Source organism: Eurosta solidaginis, chromosome 3 (genome assembly GCF_040869045.1).
Source record: "Eurosta solidaginis isolate ZX-2024a chromosome 3, ASM4086904v1, whole genome shotgun sequence".
NCBI classification, from domain to species: domain Eukaryota; kingdom Metazoa; phylum Arthropoda; class Insecta; order Diptera; family Tephritidae; genus Eurosta; species Eurosta solidaginis.
The window spans coordinates 225,307,529-225,330,069 of NC_090321.1; the positions used below are offsets into that span (position 1 = coordinate 225,307,529).

Genomic DNA, 22,541 nt, shown 5'->3' on the forward strand with positions numbered 1-22,541 from the left:
TACAATTCCAACAACAACAACATTAAGGTACAAGCCTGACCATCTCGGGAACGATTTAATAAAACCACATTAAACCTTCTAGGTCATCCCGCCCGAAAATTATTTTTTAAAGCTTCCTATTTGCTTTAAAATAACATAATTAATATTTATTATAGAATTTTGCAATAACTAAACATTTTTGATTTACACAAAAAAAATGTATTATTTTTGCTTAGAACGATTTGCTGCTAAAATTTCCTTAAATATCTTCTTCAATTCATCAGCACCTTCTTGATTGGTCTTTTGATAGTTCGGCAATTCAGATAAACGTTTCAACCATGCAAGCAACTTTGGAAATTTGAATGCATCAATCGGTGCCACTTCATCAACGGAAGTTATTGTTGCTACGCAACAAAAATCGGCAATTGTTAAATCATCGCCGCAAACGTATGAATGATCTTTTAACATTTCTTCCAAAATTTCATAGGTCTTTTGTATATAAGCAATTTTATCCATTGAACAATCAGTTGACCCATAATACAATATCGGTTCGTAGAGAATACGCAAACGCGCAAATAAATGCCCGGAATCGAAGTGTAAACGTGCATTCACTTGTGCACGTTTTACCAAATCGTTTGGATATAATTTATCATTCTTTCCATATTTATCAACCAAATAACCACAAATGGCATGCGAATCATAAATAATGCTTCCATTATCGTCCAATGTGGGTATGGTATGTTGGGGATTCATTTTTAAGAAATCGTCTGTTAGATGTTCACCCTTTAACAGGTTTATGGGGCTGTGGAGAAATTTGAAAAATTACACTCATAATTATTTTTTTTTGTTTGTTCACAAACCATACCGTAATTCCAATTCAATGCCGAGTGCATTTGCTGTCAATAAAACAGCACGCGATGGTGGGCTCAATGTGGCATAGTATAAAACCGGTTTTGCCATGTTTCTAAAAAAAAGTAGGTAGATATGAAACACATAGATTGTCAAGATAATACGGTGAATTTTTTTTAAAATTAAAAGAAATTTTTCTAATGGACTTAAGTTATCCAAAACATATGTATGTATTAACTCAAATAAATAAACCACATATCAGTTCTCGCTATAGCATCATTGTGTCAAAATGAATATTATACCATGTGATGTTTAATGCATTTGTACAATGTCACGCCTTAAATGAAATCGCAACATGTAATATGCTTTCACGTGATATTACATTTTGTGGTATGACATCATGTGACAAAAGCGCTTGTCATATGACATAAAATCATGTGTTTTGGCATCATGTGATAGGTCAAAGTATGATATTGTAACGAATTTTGGGGATTTCTGATATTTATGCACCTTCTGATAACCTTCGAATCGCCAAGCCGTTGAATAAATCACTCCAATGTTCAGTATTGCAAACTAGTCTTTATTTAGATTACTTCGGGAGTACAACACACCATAGCGTGTTTCAATCACAACTGATTAGTTATTACTTGGCTTGCGCTACTTTTATACTCTCAGTTTCCTCGCTCACCCATTTCTCCTAAGGTCTAGTAATTTCGCGAACAGTTGTACCTCATGCTTGGTTAGTTACCAGCTATATACATGTATATCTGTAGTCCACGTCTCTCCCATAGCCATATGCGTGTGTATGAGTGAGTAACTACTTCGGCTGATGACTACATATTTGTGTGTGTGATATATCTCTTCGTCGCCTTCTACATAAGGGTGGCTGCTTTATTGTTGTTGTGCATTTATTTATTAGCAGCTCACTGATGCTAATTTTCGTTGCAATATTATATCATGCAACTATTAAATGAAAATGTATCATGTGATATGCCATCACGTGATATGGCCGCATTTAATGTGCAATTAGGCAATGTTACGTCATATAATATGATACCATATGATATTAAATAAAAATAAAAAATGTAAGGCGCGATAACCTCCGAAGAGATCTAAGGCCGAGCTTCTCTTCCAATTTGCGTCGTGCTCCTCTTGATTTTTCCCTACAAATTGACCGGACGGGACCTACATATTTTATGCCGACTCCGAATGGCACCTGCAAGGCAGATGAGTTTTCATTGAGAGCTATGATATTATGATATTGCATCATGCAATATGACAACATGTGCTGTATATGATGTCAACTAAAATAATGAAAATCCTTAATATTTTAATATATACACGAGGGTGGTTGTTATATATCAAATTGCCAGTTTCTTACAGTCTCACCCCTTAAAAGGACGATACCAAGGTTAAAAATATCACTTATAAATTTCGATTGGAGGCGGTTAAAGGGTTTCACACTATGGTCAAAGTTAGGATTTCTCTATGAAGACACAAACATTTTTAAATAATTTTTTTTTTCTTCTAATATTCAAATGACTATATGAGATATACATTTTGGTCTGGATTGGAAACGGCTACAGCGTGTTGCACAGGAGTTCAAGCTCAGATTTGGCTATGAAGGCTCAAGTATAACAATATGAACTTTAAACGCTGTGTGACACCCTTTAAGCAAGACCAAAACTATAAATGATTTGATTTATAAGGACCACCCCATTATATAAAAATAAATAAGTAAAGGGTGCTATATACCTCCGAAGAGATTTAGGTTTTAGGATTTCACTGAAAAGCTTTTCATTACTAAAAGACGATTTGATAACGACAGCAAATCGACAGATTAGTGGAATATATAAACTAAGCTGAATTTCCAATTGCCTTATGAAGCAAACCTCAGAGTGTGGCTCTCAACCGTCTCTGTTATGAAAACATTCATTTATTTTGTCAATAGTCGATTTTTAATAAGAACCCCAACTTCTACAGAAGCTTTAAAAAGAAAATGAGTTTAATTTTTAAATCAGGTATCAAACTAATCCTATCAGATATGTAAGTGATGGGTAAAAAGAATTTGAGATTTCACGTTCTCACGACAATTGGAATTACAGAAAAAATAAATGTGCTAAAGTTATACACATAAATATATGCTTATAAATGCTTGCTCCCACAAAAAATGGTGTAAGTAATTATAGCCGTGTTTTTTTTACACGTAAACGTCCATACGCTTAAACTTTATATGGACTGCTAAGCGTCAAACTTTAAATACACCTCTGAAATTGCTGCGCATAAAATGTGTACTACTAAATTTCAATACGCATTATACTCAGATGTAACTGAAATATGTGTCTATGTTTCACCCTCTACACTAATTCTATGTATTCTATGCGTGTCCACTATTCATCTCAACTGATTCAGCTATATGTCAATATATTTTAACGAATTCTGGGAAAATTCCGCTTATTTGAATCCTTCTGCTAACGTTCGTCTCGCTAAACTGGTGAATAAATCACTCCAATACTCTGTATTGCAAAATGGTCTTTATTAGACTGCTTTGGAAGTAGTACAATTATACTTCACAATTATACTCCACTTCGCAACTGATAGCGTGTTTAAATGAAACTGATTAGTCATTCCTCAGCTTGCGCTGCTTTTTTACTCTCTGTTGCCTCGTCGGCATATTTCTCCAAAGGTAGTTTATGTTTATGTTATAGTTTATTCTTATCTTATAGCCATATGCTGGTGTATGCCTGAGTACTACTTCGGCTGATGATTACATGTGTTTGGGAGTATCTCTTCGTTGCCTTGTATGTATGTGTGTAAATGGTGATTGATTTGCTTACGTACACACGAGTGGCTGCTTCATGTTTTTTTATTATTACGTGATCATTTATTTAGAATCAGCTTAGTGATGCTAATATTCGTCACAATATGTGACCCGGCCTATGAAAAGGTGGCTTATGACACAAAAAAGAAATTGCGAGAAACAGCTGTTAAAGATAAACGATGCATGTCTTCGGTTTCTTAGTAGTTTTTCTTTTGCATTATGCACAGTCATGTTCAAAAGGCAAAGCACAAACCAGTTTCTGACCGATATTTTGGCTCAATTGCCATCGAAAAAAATGCTATCAAAAAAATCTGAGGATGCTTCACCAGCCACCAAAGTGGCATCGAAGGAACCAAAGGCTTCATCGTCTTTCATTTGTGCTCTTCTTTCTCTACATTTTTAATGCACTTCTAAGCAAGTTAGGACTTTCTAGGTTTCACCAATAGTCTCAAAAACTATCGAAACCAGAAAAAAAGTGGAAAAATTTTTTTTGAGTCATAAGCCACCTTTTCATAGACCGGGTCACATATGTTAAACAATTTTCAATTTAGTTTTTTAATTTCAAACAATTGTTATTCAATTTTCTATTTAACTTCAAAATAATTTAAATAATATTATCCTATTTTTAAAGCATTTGTTTTCTATAGTATACTCTGTGTGTTTCTTAATTTACTTACTGTCACATCGATCGCAAATAACACTGGCCTCGTATATGAGTTAGTCTTTCAGTGGTTCGACGATACTGAAGCCGAATAACTTTCGCAAAAAGAGCTGAGCTAAGCTTTTAAAAATGATGATAGCTTGGTTCTTTATAGCTTCTCTCTCTTGTTAGTGTACCCAAACTCGAAGTTTAACATAGACCTAAAATTATACAGGTTTCGGCTCATGTCAGTTGGGCGCACTAGAGCAATCAAGTCTTCCCCCAACTCTGTCAGCCAGTCATGACGATATAGTCGGAAATATATTAAAATTAACTCTATACAAGTAAGGAAGGCTAAGTTCGGGAGTAACCGAATATTACATACTCAGCTGAGAGCTTTGGAGTCAACCTAGGGTAACCTTGGAATGTGTTTGTATGACATGGGTATCAAATGGAAGGTATTAAAGAGTATTTTAAAAGGGAGTAGGTCATAGTTCTATAGGTGGACGCCATTTCGGGATATCGCCATAAAGGTGGACCAGGGGTGACTCTAGAATGTGTTTGTACGATATGGGTATGAAATGAAAGGTGTTAATGAGTATTTTAAAAGGGAGTGGGCCTTAGTTCTATAGGTGGACGCCTTTTCGAGATATCTATTTTACAAAGTTTTTTCTAAGTTATATTTGCGTCAATAAACCAATACAATTACCATGTTTCATGCCTTTTTTCGTATTTGGTATAGAATTGTGGAATTTTTTTAATTTTTCGTAATTTTCGATATCGAAAAAGTGGACGTGGTCATAGTCGGATTTCGGCCATTTTTTATACCAAGATAGAGTAAGTTCAGATAAGTACGTGAACTAAGTTTAGTAAAGATATATCGATTTTTGTTCAAGTTATCGTGTTAACGGCCGAGCGGAAGGACAGACGGTCGACTGTGCATAAAAACTGGGCGTAGCTTCAGCCGATTTCGCCCATTTTCACAGAAAACAGTTATCGTCAAAGAATATATGACCCTACCGAATTTCACAAGGATTGGTAAATTTTTGTTCAACTTATGGCACTAAAAGTATTCTAGATACATTAAATGAAAAAGGGCGGAGCCACGCCCATTTTGAAATTTTCTTTAATTTTTGTATTTTGTTGCACCATATCATTACTGGAGTTGAATCTTGACATAATTTACTTATTTCTAATATATAAAATTCTTCTGTCACGGTGTTAGAGACTCAACTCCTCCGAAACGGCTAAACCGATTCTCATGAAGTTTTGTGAGCATATTGGGTAGGTTTGAGAATCGGCCAACGTCTACCTTTTTTTCGCTACGTGCCTAGGGTTTTGAGATCAAAACATGGACCCGGGTACCCGTAGAATGTGTTTATACAATATGGATATCAAATGAAAGCTGTTGATAAGTGATATAGTACAGGATAATTTTCATACCCCTGGGTGACTAGGGTCTCGAGATATAAGCCAAAACGTGGACACGGGTACCCCTAGAATGTGTTTATACAATATGGATATCAAATGAAAGCTGTTGATAAGTGCTATAGTACAGGATAATTTTCATACAACTGGGTGGCTAGGGTTTCGAGATATAGCCCAAAACGTGGACCCGGGTACCCCTAAAATGTGTTTATACAATATGGATATCAAATGAAAGCTGTTGATGAGTGCTATAGTACAGGATAATTTTTATACAACTGGGAGGCTAGGGTTTCGAGATATAGCCCAAAACGTGGACCCGGATACCCCTAGAATGTGTTTATACAATATGGATATCAAATGAAATCTGTTGAAGAGTGCTATAGTACAGGATAATTTCCATACAACTGGGAGGCTAGGGTCTCGAGATATAGCCCTAAACGTGGACCCGGGTACTCCTAGAATGTGTTTATACAATATGGATATGAAATAAAAACTGTTGATGAGTGCTATAGTACAGGATAATTTTCATGCAACTTGCAGGCTAGGGTCTCGATATATAGCCCAAAACGTGGACCCGGGTACCCCTAGAATGTGTTTATACAATATGGATATCAAATGAAAGCTGTTGATGAGTGCTATAGTACAGGATAATTTTTATACAACTGGGGCGCTAGGGTCTCGATATATAGCCCAAAACGTGGACCCGGGTACCCCTAGAATGTGTTTATAAAATATGGATATCAAATGAAAGCTGTTGATGAGTGCTATAGTACAGGATAATTTTCATACAACTGGGAGGCTAGGGTCTCGAGATGTAGCCCAAAACGTGGAACGGGGACCCCTAGAATGTGTTTACAATATGGATATCAAATGAAAGCTGTTGATGAGTGCTATAGTACAGGATAATTTTCATACAAGTGGGAGGCTAGGGTCTCGAGATATAGCACAAAACGTGGACCCGGATACACCTAGAATGTGTTTTTACATTATGGGTATCAAATTGAAGCTGTTGACGTGTGCTATAATACAGAGGAAGTTTTACACCGCTGAGTGACTAGGTCTCGAGATATAGGCCAAAACAAGGACCCGGATACCCCTAGTATGTGTGTGTGTTAGGGATATCAAATGAATGCTGTTGCTGAGAGCTCTAAAGTTCATTGTGGGACGGAGTGGGACTGGGACTGAGACTCGGAATGGGACTGGAACAAAATACATACCACCCTCTGGGACTGGCAATAAGAGATAAAGAAGAAGGAGAAAACTTGAGAGAAGAGAAAAGAGAGAAGGAGACTGAGAAAGAGATAGAATGAGACGAAGATGGAGATGAAGCGAAAAAGACGAAGGGAGGAGTGAATAAAAAGATTAGGAAAAAGTGTAGAGGGGTAGGGCAGAGTAAGACGGAAAAAGCTTATTAAAATGTATGCAGATAGACCAAATTTAGGGCAGAATAACGTCTGCCGTGTCTGCTAGTATACTATAAAGATATTCAATTTTTTGTTAAAATTTTACTTTTAAATTTTTTTTTTAAAGTGGGCGTGTTCTTCATACGATTTGGCTAATTTTTATTTAGCACATATATAGTAATAGTAGTAACGTTCCTGCCAAATTTCATCATGAAATCTTCAACGACTGCCAAATTACAGCTTGCAAAACTTTTAAATTACCTTCTTTTAAAAGTGGGCGGTACTACGCCCATTGTCCAAAATTTTACTAATCTTCTATTCTGCGTCATAATGTCAACCCACCTACCAAGCTTCATCGCTTTATCCGTCTTTGGTAATGAATTATCGCATTTTTTCGGTTTTTCGAAATTTTCGATAGCGAAAAAGTGGGCGTGGTTATAGTCCGATATCGTTCATTTTAAATAGCGATCTGAGGTGAGTGTTCAGGAACCTATGTACCAAATTTCATCAAGATATCTCAAAATTTGCTCAAGTTATCGTGTTAACGGGCAGACGGACGGACGGACGGGCATGGCTCAATCAAATATTTCTTTGATACTGATGATTTTGATATATGGAAGTCTGTATCTATCTCGATTCCTTTATACTTGTACAACCAACCGTTATCCAATCAAAGTTAATATACTCTGTGTGCAAAGCACGCTGAGTATAAAAATGCAACCAATCCGTGCAAGGAATATGAATACAACCTAGGAGTTTAGTATACATTTGGATTAAAGCATCGCGCATACAACGAACAATACGAAATTCAACGCCCTTACTCTGTAATTCGAATTGAAAGGGAACATATAACATAGGTATCCTGTTTCCAATAAAAAAAACTTTAACGTCTTGGCGATATGGGAATCGATATAAAACAGCGTATTCAACTAACCTTAATGGAAATTATTAATGTATATGGTCAATGCTGCCATACCATAATGCCTTAGCCATAAACATACCATGTTTTTTCGCTATATTCATAACCTATAAATATTTGACTTGTGAATTTATCAAATTTATTTTAACAGAGCAAAGAGCCAGCGCATTTGAGCCATGGAAACCCAACCCACTGTTGGCAGCCATAATTTCGAAATAGTAAAAGACCTCATTTATTTTTGAGCTAGCATTAACACAAACAACAACATTAGCTATGAAATCCAGTGAAGAATCACTCTTGCCAATTAATGCTACTTGGTAATTGAAAAGTATGCAGAAGCATCGACCATGACTACATCAGATTAGGCAGCTCTGGATGTGTTCGAGAGAAAAGTTGTTCGAAAAATTTATATCGCGTTAGCTATGGCAAATACCGAAAAAGATTTAATGATGAGCTGTACAAGCTTCACCCGCTGACATCAACATAGTCCAGCGAATTAAAACGCAGCAGCTACACTGACTAGGCCATTTTATGCGAATAAAAGATGATGCTCCGGATAAGAAAGTATTTTTAGTGGAACCCTCCTATGGAAGCAGAGGTAAAAATCATTTAAACGGTTAAGCGTCCATTAGTAGTAGTAGTAGTAGTAGTAGTAGTAGAGTTTATTTATTTAGCAATTTAGATACTTTTTAAAAAATAAATTAAATGTAGTAATTCATAATTACATCTCAAACCTTAATCATAATTAACTTTAACAAATTCAATCACTTCTCATAAAAATATATATATATTAGATTCAGACTTTTTTTCCATCGGCAATGAATTAAATAAGTAATATGTTTTTACTACATGACTTATTATTAACCCGATTTGTTAGTTATTTTTGCATTCTCTTCTTTTTTATGCAATTATAACATTTTTTAGGTTATCCGTTTGTCTGTCCCATGCATGAAATCACGTTCGCTGTCTCTTGGGGTCAACATGACCCCAACGAAACGTCAATACAAAATAAAAGGAATCTGTATAAATACTGGCCGTATTAAATTTAAAATTGAACGGCGATTCCCCGAAATGTGATTTTTCTTCTTTTACGCTTTGCTAACGCCATTTCAGTGTTTGGGGTTGAAGTGAAAACATACAATTCAGTAATTGCTACTACCGGTATAGTAAAAATTTAAGTTTTCAGTGAAGATGTGCCTCAAGATATTGAGGAAGTGTTTTCTGACTTTGACGAATGCGATTATATCGAAGTGATAAATTTCTCAGAGGAGGAAGAGGATGGAACCCAAGAAGAAGGTAAAATAACTGCATTAGAAACTCATGCCGATCAGCTATATGGTAAAAATGGACGTGCATGGAGTACTGGATGCAGCCCAGTGACTCAACCAAGAATTGCAGATATCGTACGTGAAAAACAGGGATTACCCAGCCGACACGCTCAAGATATTCTGAATCCAATAGACGTGTTTTAGCATATAATCAGACTGACAATCGTCCAATTTATCGAGCAGCAATGTCTTTGAAGCGTTTCCAGCAGTTACTGCTATTACGATTCGACGATTTTCGCACACGAGAGAGACTTGCTTCCGATAAAATTGGTGTTGTTCGAGATATTCGGGATATGTTTCAGGCTCGTCTAAAGAACATATATAATCCTTCTGCCTATTTAACTGTAGATGAGCAACTAGTGACCACTCGACTGCGTTGTTCGTTCCGTCAATACCTACCATCAAAACCATGAAAGTACGGTTTCAAAATATTTTGGTGTGACGCAACAAACAGTTATCCAATGAAAGGCGAAATATATATTGGTCGTCAACCAAATACAGACAGAGCACAAAACTATGCAATGTCCCTAGTAAACAGAATAACTGGGCCGTGGCGTCGAAAAGTTAAGTGTTCATTTCGGCTGATATCTTATATATTGTCTTATTCTCTTCTCATATACTTTTTATAGGTCGAAGTTTACCAATAGATGGTTTTTCATAAGTGTGGAGTTAGCTGAGCAAATGATAACACAAAACATTACTATTGTAGGAACAACGCGGAAGAATAAGATACACCCAAAGAGCTTTTAGCAGTAAAGGGAAGACAAGTAGAAACTAGAATCTTTTGCTTCAACAAAGACCTGACTTTGGTTAGTTAGATTCCAAAAAAAGGAAAAATTGTTATCATGCTATCTACTCTGGATCACACTTCAGAGGTTGATTCCGAACAAAAAAATTAACCTTTCATTATCTTGGACTATAACCAATATAAAGGCGGCGTCGATACTCTGGATCAGCTGGTTTCTACATATACATGCAGGAGAAAAACTTTTACAATATGATCGATGTTGCTGCCGTAGCTGCTTATAATTTGTATAACATCAAATTCCCTAATTGGAGCACTACGAAACGCAAACTATTTCTACAAAAACTTGGTCGAGAGCTATAGGATCCGCCTATTTGTAGAACGTCTGGCGAACGCCAATATCCGTAAGCGATAAGCGGCATGTGCCATACGCCAAATGGGATATTCAGTGATAGGAATATCAGAGACGTCTGAGCCATCAAATTCTCGGAAACATTTGCGATGCGCGCCATGTCCTCGATCAAATGATCGTAATACTATGTTCAAACAGAAAAATAAATTGAGGAAATTTCGATTTGAATTGAGTGCTGTTCATACAACTCGATTTAGCTTACACAATAGTAATTTGATAGCTGGTTGGCTCATCTCTACAGCAAGAACATACCTTTGTTCAGACTGTCAAAATAAACACGCACATTATTAGGCGAATGAAATGGAATGAAAACATATAACTTTGAAATTTTTGTGTGTTGTAAGAAAATGTGTTCAATGTTTTGGTTTCATTTTGAGTTTGCCATCTTCTTTTGACAATCCCTACTCCAGGAAATGAAAGACATAAAAACTGCTGATGAGATGAGCCAACCATATAGTTTAGCCATGCGTAACTGACATTTAAATATACTCAATAAACACACTTTACAATGTTGCATTTGCAGTTTGAAACAATTTATTACGCAATTTTTTTTAAATTGGCAATTTATTATTACAATTTATTATATGACAAATTGCGTAATAAATTGCCCAAATAGTATAAATTGCCCAAATAGTATAAATTGCCAATTTGGTGTGTGTTTGAACTTAGTATAAGGTAAACACTTATTGCCAATCGTGCTAGAAACCCACTTGTAAGGAGCATTCTTGCATGATACGCAGCAAATACATAAGTGCCGAGGAGGACCACAGCGAGAACGAGATGGATTCGGATTAAATTCGTTTGAAAATCTAAACTTATAACACTAATTTGTTTTTATTAATAAATTAAGTTTTTCTAAAGAATATTAAATAACTATACCTATATTTCCTCAAAAACACTTGGGGTTAGTGTGACCCCAAAGGACAATAAGTGTGAGTTTAGACTTTAAGTCAAAATATGAGGCTTTGGGGAATTATTGTAGGGTTCCAATCATTTCGAAAGCGTTGATAATTGGGTATTCAAGGATGTCCTAGAAGATGGATTACGTGAGAATCGAGGAAAAATAATTATAACAAATTAAAGTGGCCTGGGGTCAAATGGACCGCAAGGGACAGACAAACGGTTAAGGCACCAATAACCGATGTCTATAGATATGGTTAAGTATTAATGTAGTTATGACTGAGGTGTTATAATTAATTGAACTTTGCCAGTGATTTTACGTTACATTTTTGTGGGTACCACATATATTACTAACTGCGAATGTATTCAAACAACTCAATTATCCCGGAAAACAGCCGTCCATACCTACATGTTCTTTCATATATTGTACAATAAGCAATAAATACATACAGGGATATATACAAATATGTATATATATTTACTTGAAGTACATTTAAGACTATGTAGGAAATTCGAAAAGTAAGAGCTTTCGTCATAGCATATTGAACACTGGAAGCTACTGATGGTATTTTTAGCTGGGCAATGATAATGTTGGCGGTCACCGTGGTGTGATGATAGCGTGCTCCGCCTACCACACCACACCGAAGAACCTGGGTTCGTGCCCCGGGCATAGCAACATCAAAATTTTAGAAACAAATCTTTCAATTAGAAGACAATTTTCCTAAGCGGGGTCGCCCCTCGGCAGTGTTTGGCAAGCACTCCGAGTGTATTCTCTCAATTAAAACTCATCTGCCTTGCAGTTGCCGTTCGGAGTCGGCATAAAACAAGTAGGTCCCGTCCCGCCAATTTGTAGGAAAAATTAAAAAGTAGCACGACGCCCATTGGAAGAGAAGCTCGACCAAAAATCTCTTCGGAGGTTATCGCGCCTTACATTTTTTTTAATGATAATGACAAAGAATTTTTTTAGGCGCGGTTATTCAGTGCGAGTTTAAACTCTATTTAAAGCTGGCAAGAGTTTGGCCTTGAATAAAATTTTGCTGCTCATCTCACGCCAAAATGGTTGTTAGTAAATAATCACGCAACAACAGAAACATGAACCAGCCACTTATGTACGTGTACACATTGAAGCTACCAACATATGTAGAAGGCGAGGAAGAGCTATTTCACACACACAGATGTAGTCATCAGCCGAAGTAGTTACTCACACATACACACGCATATGGCTATAAACTACGAATATACCTACATGTACTAATATAACTGGTAACTAACCAAGCATGAGCTACAACTGTTCGGGAAATTACTAGACTTTAGGAGAAATGGGTTAACGAGGAAACCGACAGTATAAAAGCAGTGCAAGTTGAGTAATAATGAATCAGTTTTGATTTAAGCACGCTATTAGTTGCGAAGTGAAGTATAATTATACTACTCCCAAAGTAGGCTAATAAAGAGCATTTTGCAATACAGAATATTGGAGTTATTTATTCGACAGTTCAGCGATTCGAACTTTAGCAGAAGGTTTCAAATAAGCGGAATTTCCTTAAATTCGTTACAATATATATACCGTTGAAAAGCTAAAATTATAAGCTTAATTTTCAGTTATTAAAAAAAAAAAAAAACAAATAATAAAATTGTGTTTTATTAAAAATAAAACATTTTTTTTTTACCATCATGACCATGTCAATTGAAAAGTAATGAAAAAATGCTACGGAATGCATTGTGGATAAGACAAGTGTGATATCTTAGGCGAAGGCGTCAAAATAACAAATAGAACCCATTACTTTATTTTTTATAGTGGCTATGGTGGTCCTGTATCTATTTTTATCACTCGTTGAAGATGGCCGACCGTATGCATAGCCATATTGAACATTCTGTTAAAAGTTGATGCATAAGGTAACACACTTGTTTTGAACACAATTACAGGCACTTGCAAGTATTCAGCCGAAGAATAAACATCGTTTTTTAGAAATGTCCGCGTAATAAGTACATATTCGTTGTATGTAGAATCGTCGTGTAAAGAAAAAATGTTTTGTGTTAAATAAAAGAATTATGTTTTAAATATTTAAATAAACTTTCGTTTATTAATAAAAAATTTTTGTAATTATGTGAAAGATTAAAATCAAATTTACTTTGCTACTATCATAATCGTATGATATAATGGAGAAACAAGCGCTACTATTATAATCGTATGATAAAATGGAGATACAAAGCGGTAAAATTATCATAAGTACATGAAAAGAGGTAAAATTATCATAAGTTCATGATATAACGGAGCCACAAAACTGTAAAACGAAAATTATTGGATGACTAACGGAGCAATCAAAATAGAAGAAAAATAAATTAAGTGATTAATAAATATGCAAAATTTAATACAATATTTAAAATAATTACATTAAATATTTTATAAAAATTATTAATCGACATAAATAATGACACCAGCTAGATTAAAAAATCAAAATGACATTAGTAATCACAAACATGAGCTGATATATATATAGATACATGCACATGCATTATACTTATTTTAACAAAAAATTAAATTAAAATTTGACTATATAGCCTAAAATTACTAAACTATCTATGCTACTACGTAAATCAAAGGAAAAATTAAGATTTAACTAAATTTCGGAGACATTGAGAATAATGGAAAGCGAAACAAAAATATAGACATAGCAACATGACTTATGAATACAAAACTTATTTTAACTTCCCAGTCTTTGTATGAAGCTAAATGGTTAATTAAAAGACTTTATATCTATGAAAAATATAAACAGATTAAATTGGACAAAAATACAAATAAACATAATTTCTACGATTATAATCGTTGTGATAAAATGGAGTGACAAAGCGGTAAATTTATCATAAGTTCATGATATAACGGAGTTACAAAACTGTAAAACAATTAAAAAATTTCTACGATTACATTTACAAAAATATGTTTAAGTAAATATTGGCAAAAAAGCATAAAATAATAACTATTACAAGTGCATTGCAGTGTAAATATTAGAAAATAAGCATAGCATTACAACTATAACAAGCGCATTACAATACCTTGTCTAACCCGGTCTCAACTTTACAATTAAAGAAATTTCTACGATTGGAATTACAACTTTACAATTGAAGGATTAATAATCTACATTAAGAAAACAAGTCACCACTGGGAATTACCCAAAAAGCTGAATTATTTAACAAATTAACATGACACATGATGACTATATTAATATTTCTATTACAATGGGAGGATGTCTGAAGCCACTGGCTTGGGCATGATGGGGTTACCACTTGCTGGATGGGAGTGAAATTATGATACATACATAAAAATATAATTTACGATGAATGGAAAATCTTGAAAAGGCACATGGCAATAAGCCATATATTTAGCAATTACAAGGAGAAAATTTGTGCGACGGGTTTTTACTTTGCGACATATGTTAGCTGCTTATGCACGTCTATATGTTGCAAGTATATTACCCTTATACGTTTGTTAACCTGACGATTTAAGTGGCAATTAAGGGTCCTCTTGCCATTTATTGGAATTGAAAGATTCAATTCCCAAAACTGGAAAAAAAGAACACAATTACAGAAAGCACTTAATAAATATACCTATTAATAAAAGCGATAAATAGTATAAGAAAAAAATATAAACGAAACTTAAAATAAAATTTTTCCAAAAAAGAAAAAGAAACAAATTTTTGAAGTTTTTTGATGCAATTTTTTTTCGAACATCACTAATTTTCATTGAGAATTACGAAAAAACGCTGCGGTAAGTACTTAATAAATATATTCATAAATACGATTTAATATAATAAAAAATCAAAATTTATTAAATTTTAAAACCGCTTCATCTTGACAACCCGTTGTTAATAAGTCTTGCTTTTTGATATATAAGCTGAAGTCCAATACAACAACAACAAAGTTATTTTACCCCTTGCGTGAAGTTATTTTAATATTTTAGTTCGTTTCATGTCCTATAGGGTGTGTATTGTAAGTACCAGTGTATGTATACATTGTTATTCGCACATAAATATATACAACGCAAAGTATCTAATTGCTTACAATGTGCAACAGCATTTTGGGGCCGCAATAGTTCTAGCTTTGAATCGAAGACCTATGTAGGAAAACACTTTTTTTAGAAAGTTCGCATAAAGTAGCATTTCAAAGAGAGCTAGAGGGCTCAAGGATATAAAGGAAATTTTTATTTTCACGTGCTTAGTACAAGGAAATATTTCAAGAGGATCCTTAGTACAAAGGGATAAAATGTTCAACAAATATTTTCCTAGTGTAATTCCGACTACATACGTACATACGAAGGCTTTAGGGAGTGTTATCGATGTTGATGGTCCTTTGCCGGATATAGATCCGGTACCTTCCGGTAACAAAGCATCATTAAGGTACTAGCCCGACCATATCGGGAACGATTTATATGACCATATTAAACCTTCTAGGCCATACCGCCTTTCCCACCCCCTAGTTCCATGAGGAACTTGGGGTCGTCAGAGTCTCGGCTGTTAATGAAACAGGATTCGCCACGGGTAGGTGAGGTTGACAATTGGGTTGGGGAAGCTATATATTGCGCTGGTAACCCCTTGAGAGGGTTGCGCTACACAACCCCTTCAATCAATTTGGTATTTTAGGCGCCTCTTACGACAGGCATACCTACCGCGGCTATATTCTGGGGGATCACTTCCACTTGCAGAAATCTATCGAAAATTCGAATTGCGAACTTGAAAAATGCAATAAAGTCTTCATTACGTTGACTTGTAACCATCATGTAGTACTGTTCCTCACTAGTGAAAGTAAAAAAAACTCACTCAAAAAATGTAGTTATGTGGTTAACGAATAAACGGAACGATATGTTGTTTAAGTCCCTCTTGTTCTAGCATTGGCAATATACCCAATTCAACAAGCACATTTCTTGGCCCTATCACTATGCCCATTATCAAGCGTGATCAGTGAATATTTCTCAAGGCATTTGAATTACAATGTTGGGTACGTTAAAAAATAAAAGTATACCCCAAAGTCTGTAGTGGGTGGCATGTTGGGCAAGGGTGTGGACTTTCTGCAGGTATTATAGTTTGTTATCTGCGGCAGGATGCCACCTTGAATGGCATGCCAAATAGAATGTTTATAAGCGAGGGTTGTACCTGCTACAACGTTCATAAGAATTATCATGCCTAGTGGCTGACCTGCAGAACTACAAGTGTATGTATGCATGAAATGTTTTATCTCTTTTTATTAAACGGTTTTATTTAGCTTGACTTGACAGGCTGGCTGGCTGGCACGAATTTTGTAATTGAAATTTAAGTAACTTCCCGATAAGCTACAAGCTTGAAACTTGGAATATAGTTCAGAACCCGATGACAATGCAATAATAAGAAAAAAACTCCGATAGGTGGCGCATGGATCGAAATATTTCAAAAAATCGTATTTGTGGTCCGATTTAGTTCATATTTGGAACACATAATACATACATGAATAGAAAGCAACCTATGAAAAAAATCGAGGCTAGGAGGCGCAAGGATCGAGATATTCAACAAAATCGTATTTGTGGTCCGATTTGGCTCATATTTGGAACACATAAACATACAAGAATAGAAAGAGACCTATGAAAAAATCGCCGATAGGTGGCGCAAGGATCGATATATTAAAAAAATCGTGTTTATGGTCCGATTTGGTTCATATTTGGAACACATAATACATACATGAATAAAAAGCGACTTATGATGTCCGATTTGGCTCATATTTGGAACAAATATTACATACAGTCCGGTAGAAGTGACATCAAGGATATTGTATTGAGGACTTAGATTGTAACAATTTGTCAGGAAAGAGTCCTAGTAATAATGAGTCATTAAATGAACTAAATAGAATGAGAAATAATCGACAATTAAATAAAGACTAGAAAAGAAATTTTAAGTTAAACGGTTTTATTGAAAACAATAAAAAAAAAATTAAAAAAAATGTAAGGCGCGATAACCTCCGAAGAGATCTAAGGCCGAGCTTCTCTTCAAATTTGTGTCGTGCTCCTCTTGATTTTTTCTACAAATTGGCCGGACAGGACCTACATGTTTTATACCGACTCCGAACGGCATCTGCAAAGCAGATGAGTTTTCACTGAGAGCTTTTCATGGCAGAAATACACCCGGAGCGCTTGCCAAACACTGCCGAGGGGCGACCCCGCTTAGAAAAATTTTCTTGAAAACAATACTTACATAATAATACTAAAAGCTAGAAAATAATAAAATAATTAATTAGGTCCTAGGTACTAGTCATCACACTCCTCATCAACCTAGGGCGTTGATCAGACAATTAAATAAAAGTGTTGGACGCGTCAAATTATTTTCTAGCTTTTAGTATTATTATTACTTCATGTAAGTATTGTTTTCAATAAAACCGTTTAACTTAAACAATTTTTTTTAACTTATTTTAAGAATTCATGAGCTTAACACCGGCTTATATTAATTGAATATTCAATTATTATGTTTTTCTAAGAGAAACTGAAAAGAAAGAAAAAAACATTTACTGGCATATTGCGATGGTACCATTTCGAAAACCGCCACGTAATCATCATGAGGCAATTTCGTTATGTTATCAAAGGTTTCACCGAGATTCGAACCGCGAATCACACCGTGAAACTGCAGTTGCCTTAACGACTAGGTATTATAAGCCGGTGTTAAGCTCATGAATTCTTAATAAGTATAAATTGAACACACCATTAAAACAAATAAATTTTTGTTTTAATTATTTTATTTTCTATAAAGATTATTCGCCAAAGGAAGCAAAACGAGTTTAAGATTTGTTGCATAGTGTTATTTACTATTGCAATTATTATTATTAACTTTCAATCCGTCCACTTCTATGATATAAATCAAATAAATTCCGTGTAAGTGACCAACATTTTTTTTCACATTCACTACATGCATAAATATGCTTTTTAACAGAGGCGTGACTCTCTTGTTATTGGTTCTAACACTTGCAAATTTTTCCTGGGAGCGTATTTTAATATATCATACCAAAATCTGCGAAAAACGCAGCTTCGAAAAACTGGTCAGAGCCTTTGTGAATTAAGCTAACGATATATACTAAATTTAGGTACTATCAGTTAGACCCATTCAGCGAAAATGTTGCATTATCTACCCTTTCCTAACGGCGACCAGAACGATAGGCGGGGTCAAAGAAATCACCCCCACAACAGTCGTGGTAGTAGCAGAGGGCGCTGGAGGGTACCGAACTTCTAGTCGGATTTTTTGATCAGCCAACCTTCAGGTAGTATTTTTGTAATAAATACAACAAGTACGACTTCGAAATTCTGTAAAAAAACGTATTTGGCCTCCAGTCGAAAAAATTCAAGCAATTATATAATTCAATATGAACATATACTCTGAGGACTTAGTTTCTCTGCATCTCTATTAATTGCAATAGTTCAAGTCGTCCTCCACGTTACCCCTCAACTTACTACAGGAGAGCCACTTCCTCTGCTTCTAAGCACGGGGACCCATAGGAATACTTTCTGCGCCGGAGCATTTTCAATCATTTTCATTACATGATCTAGCCATCGAAGCCTTTTGGCTTTAATTCATTTCACTAAGCTAATATCTCCGTAAAGTTCGTACAGCTCTTCATGGAACTTTCTTCGAAATCATAAAACTTTTGAAGAACTATTCTCTCGAACACTCATTTAACCTCTACACCGTACATGATTTCGAGCCTAACATCAAAACAGGTATGATGAGAGACGCTCTATAAATAACGTGATATTTGACCGTCGAGTCAGGAACTCTTCAATTGCGTACTCAGTTCAAAGTAGCTAGGTCCAATCTGTTCGTCGACTTTAAGCTGTGGTCTTTTCTTTACATGATATTAGGCATGCTGATTCTGCAGTAATATGCACGGCTTGTGGGTTTCTTTTTATTTGTGCATAGGGCTGAGTACATACTCCCAAATTTTAGTCCTTTGCCTCGGTGTTTAAACTGCTCGGCGTTATTATTATTTACGCGGGATATTGCAATATACACTTCATCATGGTCGGGTGGACGGACGATACATTTATGCCATCACTGTGGTTTGGAGTATCGACTTCGTCATTTCCCTCGCTATCTGGCAAATGAGATGAAGTGAGTTCTCAACAACCTAAGCACACTTCGTACATAAGTTACCAGGTCGCGATTATCATTCTTGCATAAATATGCCTTGGTCTGGAGACATTCCGTCAACCTCCAGATTTTTCGGTAGAGTTCCTATTAGCCAGCATCTGAAGCTCGTTACACTCACACTGGTCTTGCTTATGTTTTATTCTACTAAGGAAACGTATGTAAATATTTCTTCTGGGCGTCACGATAACGCCAAGGCGTTGTTGTTGTTGTTGTTGTAGCGATAAGGTTTCTCCCCGAAGGCTTTGGGGAGTGTTATCGATGTATTGTCCTTTGCCGGATACAGATCCGGTACGCTCAGGTAACACAGCACCATTAAGGTGCTAGCCCGACCATCTCGGGAACTATTTATATGGCCACATTAAACCTTCAGGCCATCCCTCCCTCCCCACCCCCTAGTTCCATGAGGAGCTTGGGGTCGCCAGAGCCTCGCCTGTTAGTGAAACAGGATTCGCCACGGATAGGTGAGGTTGACAATTGGGTTTGGAGAAGCTATATATTGCGCTGGCAGCCTGAAAGAGTTACGCTACACAGCCCCTTGAATCTGATATTTAAACGCCTCTTACAACAAGCATACTTACCGCGGGTATATTCTGACCCCTAACCCGCTGGGCTACGCTAAGACGTTGATGCGCCTTTATTTATTTATTTATTTTTCAAAGGCGGCGTGTCATTTCTCATCGTACTAGGTATCTTTATAGGTTTGCTGGAAACTTATGGTCAGCGGCGGTACGTAATTATAAATATGTAGGTACTCCTACAGTTCGGTTAAATCGTCAGGCCGAAAATTGTTCTCGGTGGGCCAGTATGAGAGCCGAGAGAAGTAATTATCAGCTGTCTTTTCGACGGTAAACTTTTCGTATCTCACTGCGAGAGCTTTCTTCGATACACAGAGACGTGTGCGTTGGATCTGGTAGCGTGCAGATTACGCCTGCAGGCATGCAGGAATCTAAACTGAAATAACCATATTTTGAGCCGCGGCCAAGTCAATAATTATCCCAACTATATGACTTTCCAGTGGAGAGTCCATCTAAACTGTGCATACTCCATATCCACCGCTTACAGCAAAAGAAAGAAATGCCTCCAATTCCGGACTTTTCAAAATGTCTAAGTAGCAAACTATTAGTGGACAACGTGAAATTATCGACTGGTAATTGATTCCTACTAAAGTATCATCAGACAAAGCACATAGATATTACTAGAAGTAGTTGAAACGTATCTCGTCTGCATACCATGCACAGAGACTATTAAATTTATCCATTATCAATGGGATCGCACCCACGTTTTAGCCACTGCATATAAGTACTTTAAATTTAATTGAACTCATACTTTATGTTTGATTAAATACATATTGATTTGGTCTTACTTTCCGAGGGGAATACACTTTAATAAACAAATATCACCGACCGCTGAGTAACGAGTTTTCTGTTGATCTTGGCTGAATAAGCGAACTAAAGAGACTAAACTTTCATAAAACTTAAAATTTTTGCGTTCAGCACAATCGGAAAAATACGTAGATTCTCGCATATGCACATACATACATCATTAAGTTATTGCTCCGGGTGTGACCAATGTTATTATTCCCAGACAACACCTAAGATGGCTGATGAGTACTCCGGGATCGCCTATATTGCGGAATATTTATAGAACAAAATTTATACTCAATTTAAAATGGGCCAATAAAATGTGCTGCGTCAAAAAGTTTTAGACTTAACAAGTAAAGGTGTCTAAGTTCGGGTGTAACCGAACAATATATACTCAGCGTGAGCTTCAATTGTACATTCCATTTCAGATAAATTACTTTTCTACATAACACGTGGCACCGCCCGTTTAAAAAAAAATGTCCCCCATTTCCTCTTACAATAAAATTTGATAAGTGAAATATCATTGATTTAAAACAATTTTTTGCTCGTCAGCATAGGCAACTAAGTGGATGCCTCTGCATTCGAGGTTTTGGAGTAGTTCGCTTACGAGGAAGACTCAGGGAGACAGAAAACTGTCTGCGGCGTACTCCTCTTACCTTTCTCTGGTCACTTAACCTAACCACTCCGCTGTGACATTTCTGCCGGCCAAAAGTCTACTGATAAGCTAGTGGCCAGGGTAAGTGTTTGCACACCCTGGGCAATGTTCTGCGTGGCTACCGGGACTAGCTACTTTTACAAGGATTGGTAAGTTAAATGTTTTCATGCCTTCCTCAGTAAACAAGTGCATTAACTGCATAAGAGCAAATAAGGAGCTGAATCTAGGACTTGACGAAAACCATGATACTCTGGATAGAACTTGTTCCGTATACCAACAAAAGCTAGATGCAAGGAAAAGGAAAGTTGTTTATTAGCAACCAAAGAAGATCCTTAATGCAACACAAAAGTCAAAATATTATTTAAATCGAGATAGCAATATATACAACTTGGAATGCATTTATCTTAATATTAGTAGTATTAAAGCAAATAAAATCGAGCTGGAACGTCTGATTGAAATAAGAAGACCAATTATTGTTTTATGTAGGGAAACGTGTACAACAGAACATATCTTGGATTCTGAACTTGGTATTCCGACTTACAAATGCATTCGTTGTGACTCTCAAAGTAGGCATACTGGCGGTGTTGTCATGTATGTGTATGAAAATATACAATTTAGCATAATTTGTAATAAAGCTATCAACATGAATGTGTGGTGCATTATAGTAAAAATAAACAAATGCGCGTTAAAATGGAGAATCGTTGTACTATATCAATCACCAAGTAGCAGTGACTCCACCTTTATTACTCATCTAAATGAAATCATCACTGAACATTTCAAGGAGGCGGATAATAATTTAATAATTGGTGATTTTAATATCAACGTAAATGTATCGTCAACATATTCAAACCAGCTAACAAGTTTATTTGCACAAATGGCAATGATACAAAGGATAAACTTCGACACGAGGATAACAGAGTACTCGTCTACAAGAATTGATCTGCTTTT

The 22,541-nt window shown here is 35.9% G+C and overlaps 2 protein-coding genes across 6 annotated transcripts in view; both read right to left on the reverse strand.

The window, feature by feature from the left end:
- LOC137245133 (small ribosomal subunit protein mS37) overlaps positions 1-21,067 on the reverse strand; it is a 31,546-nt gene extending 10,479 nt beyond the window's left edge. The window contains exon 1 of one of the 3 annotated variants that reach the window (XM_067775308.1): positions 20,941-21,067. The gene's annotated coding sequence lies outside the window, so the exon portion shown is untranslated. The remainder of the gene's footprint in view (positions 1-20,940) is intronic. The other 2 variants (XM_067775304.1, XM_067775309.1) reach the window with 2 other exon arrangements.
- On the reverse strand, positions 120-21,057 carry GstE12 (Glutathione S transferase E12). 3 transcript variants are annotated; one of them, XM_067775301.1, is made up of 4 exons: positions 20,941-21,002; positions 4,327-4,510; positions 845-943; positions 120-781 (listed from the first exon to the last, which is right to left on the reverse strand). In XM_067775301.1, exons 3-4 carry the CDS (start codon positions 937-939, stop codon positions 202-204), a joined length of 675 nt encoding a protein of 224 aa, XP_067631402.1. In that variant the 5' UTR covers positions 940-943; positions 4,327-4,510; positions 20,941-21,002; the 3' UTR covers positions 120-201. The 3 variants fall into 3 exon arrangements, with proteins under 3 accessions (XP_067631402.1, XP_067631401.1, XP_067631404.1); XM_067775300.1 differs by lacking the exon at positions 4,327-4,510 and having other exon boundaries at positions 20,941-21,057; XM_067775303.1 differs by lacking the exon at positions 4,327-4,510 and having other exon boundaries at positions 20,982-21,015.
- Positions 21,068-22,541: the final 1,474 nt, after the last annotated feature.

What these genes read in the sequence shown, in the direction of transcription:
- GstE12 (XM_067775300.1), bottom strand. Translation starts at nt 939, where the DNA reads ATGGCAAAACCGGTTTTATACTATGCCACATTGAGCCCACCATCGCGT. An exon ending in GGCATTGAATTGGAATTACG is followed by an intron (nt 782 to 844) that starts GTATGGTTTGTG and finishes ATTTCTCCACAG; the next exon opens with CCCCATAAACCTGTTAAAGG.